The 9,443-nt window shown below is 50.9% G+C and overlaps 1 protein-coding gene across 2 annotated transcripts; it reads left to right on the top strand.

Annotated features, from left to right (window-relative positions):
• The first annotated feature begins 587 nt into the window (after positions 1 to 587).
• On the top strand, positions 588 to 8,653 carry SERPINF2 (serpin family F member 2). Of its 2 annotated transcripts, none has more exons than XM_063340550.1 (9): positions 588 to 710; positions 1,826 to 1,889; positions 2,629 to 2,691; positions 3,743 to 4,160; positions 4,471 to 4,614; positions 4,821 to 5,024; positions 5,845 to 5,987; positions 6,562 to 6,766; positions 7,594 to 8,653. In XM_063340550.1, exons 2-9 carry the CDS (start codon positions 1,830 to 1,832, stop codon positions 7,917 to 7,919), a joined length of 1,563 nt encoding a protein of 520 aa, XP_063196620.1. In that variant the 5' UTR covers positions 588 to 710; positions 1,826 to 1,829; the 3' UTR covers positions 7,920 to 8,653. The 2 variants fall into 2 exon arrangements, with proteins under 2 accessions (XP_063196620.1, XP_063196621.1); XM_063340551.1 differs by lacking the exon at positions 588 to 710 and adding an exon at positions 1,266 to 1,358.
• Positions 8,654 to 9,443: the final 790 nt, after the last annotated feature.

Below are 9,443 nucleotides of genomic sequence, written 5' to 3'. Positions count from 1 at the left end.
GTGCCGCAGCGATGTGTGCGTGCCGTGGAGCCCGGCGCCGGGGCCAACTCCCCCAGCAGGGCTCCGGTACGTGCTGTGCCCCGGGGGAGGTACCAGCTGCTCTTGGCTCAGCCCAGCCTGTGCATCGCTGCCTCCCGCTCTGGGGTACGTGGCCGCGGGCCCTTGGGCACCAGCCATCTGTGTAAAACCGGTGCCTCGCGGCTCGCTGCAGCAGAAGCAGCTGGCACACAGGGAGTAAATATCTGGGGTTTTCCGCAAAGAGAATTCCAAAAACAGAGTGAGCCCTGTGGCAATAAATACCAAGCCCGACGTTTTCACTAAAGGTTATGAATAAAAGAGCGTGTTCCCAGCACAGGGAGTACGTGGAAAGCAGAGCCACTGCTAGGGACAACTGACTTCCACGCTGATGGGAGTTTTGGAGTTGGTAAACTCGGTGTTAACGTTGTCCTGAGGGTACAGCAGCCCAAAGTGTCTCCTCATCTCCAAATGCACCACAAATTCACTCTTATCCCCCAAACCAATGTTTAACCGGACGCTGTGGGTCAATATTTGCCTGCCAAATTCTCAAACAGGGGGTGGTGCCGAAGGTCACTGCTGGTGGGTAGGAGGCGGGGGGGGGGGGCTGGACAAGAGACTGGGTTTGCCCCACGCAGAGCTATCGGCTGGGCTAACGCAGGTGCCAGCTCCAACGTGGACACGGACAACTTCAGGTAAGGGGCAAATAAATGAGGATTTGACGGTAAACGGGGGCTCTTCCAATAAGGAATGTTGTCTGTCCGGGAAAGGGGGGTGAATTTGGCAGAGGGTTAAAGGATAGTAGGCACCACCGGGGAGGAAAGGGGTATTCAGGGTTATCTGTGGCTGCAGGATTTGGGGTGAGGGAGGAGGGGGAATGAAACGGCCTCAAGTTTTGCTTCTTCCACTTGGCGAGCGGGGTCGCAGCCCAGCGGTTCTGGGTGAGAGCGGGGACTGCTCGGAGACTGGAAAGCAGCCCCAGGAACTAAGCGCACGGCAGCCGTGCCGAGGGCTGGGCTTTGTCATGGAGGCTTTATGTTAAGAGGAAGATAACGTTATTTCTGTTCGAAAGGGGAAAGTGGCTGGGTGCAGCGGTGGCCAGGGAATGGGTGGGGTTTTATCCGTGGCCCTGGAAGCCCTGCTCCCACCGTCCCATACAGGAACCAGAGTGCGGGGGTGGGAGAGGCTGGGTTTGCCAGCAAAGGGGGAAGGTGAGTGCTGGGAAGGGGAGGACTCTCTATTCCAGGACGTATTGCTGATAAATTGCTCTGGTATTGCATTTTCTACCTGCAAAGTCCCTCCCGGGCAGCACTCGCTGAGTGCCTGCAGCCCCTCTGAGCCAGGTTAGTACCTCTTCTCCCCAGGGCCGGGGGCACAGCTGAGGATGCTGTGCCCATACTTCGGTGGTTTGCACAGGAGAGGAGCAGAGGCTCTTGTCTTCTTCCAGAGGCACAGCGTGTGCAGGACTGATTAGGGAAATACCATTTGCAATCCAGAGAAACGAGGGCAGATGGGGTCGGAAACGCAGGATCCAAGCAGGGGAGCGTCGTGTAGGAGCCTGGCTGCCGTTACAGCCCTGCTCCGGCGCGGGTCCCTGTTCCTCTCTGATTTCGCTGCCTTGGCGTTGGACCCAGGAGTCCTGTGTTGTTTCTTTGCAGCATTGTTCATCTCCCTATTGCTTTCTGCAAGCTCCTGCGCCAACCTGTTTGGCCAGGTTGATAATTTTCTCCCTGTAGACCTCAATAGGCTCAGCTTGCTGCTGCCAGGCAGCTGGAAATAACTTCTCTCTCGGCTGGTCCTTCTGTTCCAGAAATATGGTGTTCCTCTGGGGTCTGTGGCTGCTCTGCCTACCTGCTCTGCACGGTCACCTGGGGGTAAGTCGCTTCACTCCAGCGACGGTGGGGGCTCTGCGGGGTGAGCAAACCCCCTCCCCAGACAGCAAAGGCAAGGGGAGCGAGGAGGGTCTCCTGCACCAGACCACGGGGCAAACACCGCCCGGTGCTTCTGCGTGAGAAGCCCTGGAAGGCAGAGCGGTGGAGGACGTGGCTTCTCTGCTATGGGGTTAGGTGCAGCAAGGTTTCTAACCTTTTCCCCAGATATTATAGCTAAGCTATGGATATTCTCATTATTCAAGTGGATTTCTGTAGCAATTCTTTGGAAACTTGGCTTCAACTCTATTTAGTGACCGTGACCTTCAGGGGTTAACAGGAGGTTGTTTAATAACAGCTTTTCTTTTTTTTTTTTTTTTTTTTTCTTCTCCCCATTTTAAATCTGGATCCCCTTCAGATCGGAGATTGCAAAACCGCAGTGCCGGCTCTCTAGAGGATACATTATTTTCTACCCTTCTGACCTGGCCCCTTTCTAAACAAATCCAGCCTTTGCAGTCTCTCACGGCTCCGGCTCGCTTTCACCTCCCCACGGAGGACCCCACCGCCCCTGGGGCTGCATCCTAAAGCCCTCCCTGTGCCCCAGCCACGCCGGGACGGCCACAGCCAGGCTGTACGGGAAGGCGTTAGGAGTGGGGGAAAGAAGTCTGACTCTGGAAATTCAGAGGAAATTACCTGGGACCTGACTTTGTTTCTTTGTTGGTTTTTTTTTTCCCCCTCCCTACAGTTTGTTTCGGCACATGCCATTGAGCAAAAGCGCCTCTTCTTAGACAAAGATGGGGAGCTGAAGGTAAGCAACGCCTGGTTCCACCCACGGGGACTGAAGTTATGTTGTGGTATTTGCAACGGTTTTCCAGTTTGCCCTGAGACAGGATGAGTCCAGGCAGCGCAATGAGAAAGTCCATCTTTGTGCAGGCTTCTCTCCCTGCCTCACCCCCCGCTGCCGCCGACGCTGTGCTCCTTTGCCTTGGAAGCTCCAGCCTAAATAACCGGGCAGCGTATGGAGTAAACATCAGCCGCTGGCGTGCACAGGGACTGGCAGGTGGATTGTTTAGTTTCTGATTGATAAGGGAAGGCGAGGAAAACAAATAGCTATGAGGGTGACAGGCAGAAAGACCTGTAGCGGGTGCTACCCATCGAGCCTGGCTCTGACAGCGCGGCACTCCTGCAGCGGAGGAATGTCATCCGTCTGCGGGTGGGAACAGAGAGATCTGAGGAAAAAAGCATGTGTTTAAGTCCATGCAAATGTGAGGACAGTAGCGGCAGTGCTACAGGCTAAAGCCTAGAAAACTGAAAAATGAGGGAATTTGGAGAGAAGAGGGATGGAATGGAACAGACAAGTCAAGAAGAGACAGATGCCTGGAGGAGGATTTGAGGCAAAATGGATCGGGGCTGTGACAGCAGCAGGGGGTGCTGACCGACGCGCCAGGCAGATCGGCGGCGCTAAAATATGCGAGAGGAGGAGGTGAAATCAAGGTTGAGGATGATGGGTCTATAAACGGTGAAGGCACAGGAGACGCGCTGAGCCAGGTGGTGGTTCTTGCCCTCAAAGCAGGCCTGTTGGGCTGGTCTGCCTGCGGCAGGGCCTGAGAGCAAGTGGAGGAGGAACCACTGCAAGCCGCTCACTTGGTCCATTTTCCCAGGATACAAGACTTTCTGTTTTCCAAACTCCTCGAGGTCGTTTTAACCTCAAGGTTGAGAGGCAAACTGAAGCGAATACACCACCAGAGTAGAGAAGCTGGAGAGTTTTCTCACCCCACTTAGGTGTGCAGTAAAACCCAGGAGGGAGGGTAGCGCCGTGCTCCTGCTTTCCCAGCGCTATCCTTCTCGTTTCTTCCCAGGACTTGAAAAGTGCTGGAATTGTACAGGCTGCTCTGCCGGGAGACATCGCAACCCTGCCGAACACAGAGCTGGTAGACTTTACCTATGACAGCTTCCAGGAGACTGATGGACCCATGTCACGTTTCACCACCACCCCGCCAGACGTGAGGGATGACTGGAGCCCAGAAGATGAAGCCATAGCTGGGGCTGAGGGCTGTCGTGAACAGCAACCCTCTGGGGAAATTCCCTCTTCTGAAGAGGAAGGAGAGGCTGGCCATGAAAACTGCGAGATGAGGTGGAAGAAGAGCCACCGGCTAGCAGATGGCTTGATGAGATTCAGCATCGATCTCCTGAGAGAGGTCCAGCTGGAGTCCAACAGAAGCAATGTGATCCTGTCACCCCTCAGCATCGCCCTCGCCTTGTCTCACCTGGCACTGGGTAATTTCTTACTTACAAAAGCACTAGTTCCTGCCCTTCCCTGTGCCCCCTCCCGCAGGCACTAGGAACCGATGTGCACAATGCAAGGATTAAATACAGCACCTTCCACTTACTCTTACTTCTGCAGCTTTAATTAAGACACAATTACAATTGAAGCTGCCCTGCGTGGCCCTGCCGAGGCTCCTACTCTCGGGTTTCTCCAGCCTCTTTGGTGAGGCACCGTGTGTTTCTAACACGAGGCTGCTGGAGAAACCTCCCTGTTTTCCACTACGTGGGCATGGCCGAACAGGAATTTGCTTTTACTTTTTAGGAGCAGCAAATCAGACAGAGAAGCATTTGCTGGAGGCGATGCATCTGGCGTCGGTGCCCTGTCTCCACCACATGTTGGGTGCCCTTCGCAGAAGGCTCACAGCATCCACCCTCAGCCTCGCGTCGCGTCTGTACCTGCAGAAGGGTGAGAGCTGGCATGGGCGGGGCGGGGGGGAGCTGTGCTGGTGCGGGATAAAACTCTCAGTGACAGAGAGTGACGGAAGCACGCTGCCATACTGGGAGACGTTCCCTAAGCACTCCTCCTGGGGAGTGTCATGCCACTGGTTGAGCCACTCGGCAAATTTTCTTTAATGTCTGATGAGTTCATATAGAATTCTTCCCCTCTGCCAGGATTTGAGGTGAAAGAGAAGTTCCTGGAGGATTCAGAGAAATTCTACGGAGCAAAGCCCATGACGCTTTCTGGGATGAGTGCGGATGACCTCGCAGCCATAAACAAGTGGGTAAAGGAAGCAACTAATGGGCAAATACCCACCTTCCTACAGCAGCTCCCTGAAAACACAGTGATGCTCTTGCTCAATGCAATCCATTTCCAAGGTGAGCTCCACAGGCCTTACTTTTCAAGCCTGATCATCCAGAGGAACAGTTCGAAATCTCCTAGTTTTCCGCCAGCACTGTAGCTGAATGGCACCTCCCATCTCCTTTCCTTGCTTCCTCCTAGTCAATCTGCTTGTTCTTTTCGTGTCCATCTGCCATTCCTCTTGCTTAGATTTCTTTACAGTCATGATTCCCAACTGCTTCACATGGGGCTAAAAATGTTACTTGACAGCAGAGCCAGAATGCACCAGGTGGAACCTGCAGTATTTTTGCCTCGTGGTTCAGGATCCCAGACGGCGGCACATCACCGTTACCTTAACCAGGTCACGGGCAACTCGCTGCACCCCGACCACAGAGCTCGGAGGCAGCTTCTGTGGATCTCTGACTGCAGCACAGTGGTCAGGCACACCTTCCTCTTTGAATTCCCCGAGGGATGGGCATGGAAACACAGACCAAACATTTATTCCTGGGGTAAATCTGCACCGGAGATGTTTCACCCTCTGCAGCACAAAGGGTCTTCATTTTTCAAAGCACAAACGTCCATACTTTATCTTCACAGCCTTCAGCAATCTCCCACGCTGAGGCATGAGTATTAATCCTCCTTCTTTTTGTTATTCCGTCGCCCCTCTCTGGGAGATAAGAGCTTCCTGCTGCTAGAGCTCTTCCAGCCTTGGTACTGACTTCTCGTTGCTGTATTTCTGCTTGCCTGGTCGCTATCTGCCTTGTTGTAGAACTCACGAGAGGAGGAGTGTCAGCTAGGCAGTTCCCATTTTCCTACCCAAATTTAACTTTGTTGAATTCTAAACTTTTATTTCGATAGGGTTTTGGAGGAATAAGTTTGATGTTAGCTTCACCGGGACAGATGTATTCCACCTTGACAATGAGTTCGTGGTGCCAGTTGAGATGATGAAAGCCCAGAAGTACTCCCTGAGCTGGTTTACACTGGAGTCCCAGGACATTCAGGTAGGGCTCTATTAGGAGCACTACAAGTTTTTGATTGGAATTTTCTCTTGCTCTTGTATTTCACTGACTGCAACTATTCTCTCCAAAAAACCAAATGTCTTTTAACAAGGCATAACACACAAAAATTTAATAAGCATCCTTTGTCCTTGCTTCTAGCAAGAATGTTGAACCTTCCCTGTCAATCTCTAGGAAAAACCACAGAGATGTTCCCACTAAGTGGGAATTAATGGAGATTTAAAGCCCCGAGTTAAAGATAAATGAGGAAATATGGAAAGGAATTCCCGCAGGCAACATACTGTTGGAGCCCTTCAGGAGGCAGCTACTGCCAGAGCGGGCACAACGTTTGTGCACGTGGGCTTCCACCCCACCATGTGTTCAATCGTTACCGGTCAGTGGCTAAATACTACAATCTGATGCTGTTATTCCAACAAGCTTTCTCCCCTGAAGAAATCAGATACCTCCTTCCCACCAGGCTGTTTTTGTCCGATAGCTAGACCGGCTCCGTAGAAAAAGACTAAATTAAAAGCATCGTTTTCCTTTCTCTTCCATAAATTCTGGTTGGTTTTATTTCCAGGTGGCCAAGTTTCCCTTTAAAAGTAACATGAGTTTTGTGGCCATTGTACCAAACCAGTATACTTGGAATATCTCTCACGTGCTGGAGAACTTCCCTTATAAACAACTATGCAAGCTTTTCCCCCAAGAGGTACCCACCACAGTGAAGGTCCCCAAAGTAAAACTGGACTACCAGCTGGAACTCAACAAGGTTCTCAGTCAAATGGGTAAGGCTTCTAACAGGATTTGCGCTGAATAAGTGAAGCTGATCAATCTATACGGCATCTGTTCGCTAACACTAAAAACTGCCATCCTTGTTTCTAAAGCTGTGCCTCACAGCTTGCTCCAGATAACATCCAAACTCTTTCAACTCTTATTCCTCTCCTCCTCCTTATTCTTTGCTTGCCTAGCACCAAATGTTTTGCTCCAACAAGATGATACTATAGAGAAGGCAGCATTCACAGTTCCTCACAATCTTTACAAGTTCTTCCTATTCCCCTATCTGTTGCCAAGACAAATTTCCTCCCATGCACCAACCTTTATCTCTTACTTTGTCATTTAACATAGTGTCCAGCACGTAGAAATTGCCAACAGAGAGAATGCAGACCACAAAACCTGGAACTGAGAGCTTACTGAAACAAAACACCACGCACTGCGTTTCCAGATGAGAATAAATTAAGAGTTCACTCTGTTTTGCAGAATTGCTTAAAAAAAATGAAAATCTCTGTAAAAGTGTTTCCAGCCTAGCAAGAAAGAGCCTTCAGACTTGCCGCTGCTTTTTAAGGAAGGCTTTAAGTCCTTACACTACTATTTTAAACAAGGTGGACAAAGCACGTGAAAACTGTTGTGATTTTGGCACCCTCAGCTCTTCAAACAGAAAGGGACTGGGGAACCTGGCTGTACTGTAGCTTTTGTTTCTGTTGCCTCCAGTCCTCTGTGGTGGACAACACATGTAGCAACAGATCAGGGAATTGCTTTCTTCGGATAGCTTTGAGAAAAATCAGTGCTGGTGGCACCAACTGGGAAAGGTTAACTTAGTCTCATTTCTCTGCAGGCCTCCAGGAGCTGTTCACAAGCCCGGATCTCCAGAAGATCACAGATGACCCTCTCATTGTATCTAGTATACAGCATCAGTCTACCCTGGAGCTGAAAGAAGATGGGGTGGAAGCATCTGGTGCTACCGGCGTCGCGATTTCACGCTCATTCTCTGCCTTCAGCCTTGACCGGCCCTTTGTCTTCATCATGTTTGAAGATGAAACAGGCATCCCGCTCTTTATAGGCAGCGTGCAGAACCCTAACCCCAACGCTGCTCCCCAGATAAAAGCACCACGGGACTCACATGAAGCGACAAATGTCAATGAGTACCCCATGCCCAAATAAGAGAGGAGCAGAGCCTCGGCATTCTGGGACTGTTTCCTGACCCTTTGGACCAGCTAAGAGAGGCCGCCTGTCTTTGGAGACCTCCCCTCTGAGGCCACCCCTTGCTGTTTTCCTTTACAGATCCCTAGAGACCAGTCCTGGGATAGCCCATTCCAGCCTTGACGAGCTTCTCCAGGCTGGGGTTCCCCCCTGTTGAACCTGAAAAGCTTTTTCTGCCTGGATTTCCCTTCCAGGGCTCTCAGTCCTGGAAGGGAGACTTCCGTGTCCCCAGACTCTTATCAGAGTCTTTATTAAGCTCTCATTAGAGTCCCCTGTAGCCTGGAATCACCATCAGCATCTGGCAGCTTGGAAAACAGCCAGAGATATTAATATGGCTCTTCCTTCCGCAGTTCCTGTGAACATGTCTCCCTCAAAGTGTTCCTCTGAAAACCCTCTGTAGCCACCTAGAACACGACCTCTTAGACCAACTGGACTAGTAACCAGTTGTCTTCTCTACGTCACAGCCATTTCCAGGCACAGGCTCTTTTCAAAGATTCTCTTTTCCCACTTGTCAACTATTGGGATCTGATGTGGGAGGGTCTGCAGTGGGAAACCCCGTTGGATCCTTATCTCCAGCCCTTTTCCTGGGAAACTCTTAAGTTCTTGGGTAATGCTAGATTTTTTGGAGACGTATTTTATAAAGTGTTTTTTAGTAATTTTTATGTTGGCAGAATAATAAAGAGTAAAGCAGAGTATATTTGCTTAAGGTGTTGCATTGAAAGACCCAACAGGGAAAGGGAAAAGGCACGCAACTCGAATAATTGCAAAGATGGGGAGGAAAAAAGTCTGGGTGTGACAGATGGCAAGAGAGGAGAGGCTCTTGCAAAGGATCTGCTTTTTGCTACACCTTATCAGGGAGGACAACAGGGGCTATGAGGTGAAATGGCAAATCTCTAAAGACTGTCCAAGGACCGAGTCCAATAAGCTTTGGGCATCTCAGCTGCAGAGCGTGCAGGGGACATTCACTGGGTCAGAGCTGGCTTTGTGAAATTTGCAGAATTCCTTGAATTCGGGTACGATCTCAGTGGCGCGGGGACAGGAGCGTATTCTGCCTGTGAGCAGCAATGCAGCGATAGGCAGGGATGTGACAGTCCTTAACCTCCTCTTGGGCAAAACCTGACCACTGCTGGCATCTAGTAGGAGATTCAAAGGTGCTGATCTGGCTTCTGCTCTCTACGATTTGTTCCTCTATTGGGATACTCCTGGCTCCACAGCACAATGCTATGGATGGTTGGGACAGCTTTCAGGGGAAGCAGGGGCAGATTTTGACGCCTGTAGCTGAATGTCACTGGTTTTGCCCTGTTTTGGCAAAAGCCAATGTCCGGTTACAGCATCACTTTTGTCTGAGATGAGCACAGCTCCCTGGATTCTGATATAGCACCACACGTCTGAAATAAGCTACCGTGAAAGATTCTTGGGAACCCCTCCACCCAACCAAGCCATCCTACCGCTTAAAAAATATTAGTCTAACTCACCGTAGCCTGC

This window comes from Chroicocephalus ridibundus, chromosome 7, assembly GCF_963924245.1.
Source record: "Chroicocephalus ridibundus chromosome 7, bChrRid1.1, whole genome shotgun sequence".
Lineage (NCBI taxonomy): Eukaryota > Metazoa > Chordata > Aves > Charadriiformes > Laridae > Chroicocephalus > Chroicocephalus ridibundus.
Note: the sequence above shows the minus strand (reverse complement) of the source record. Positions and strands in the feature narration are given on the sequence as shown.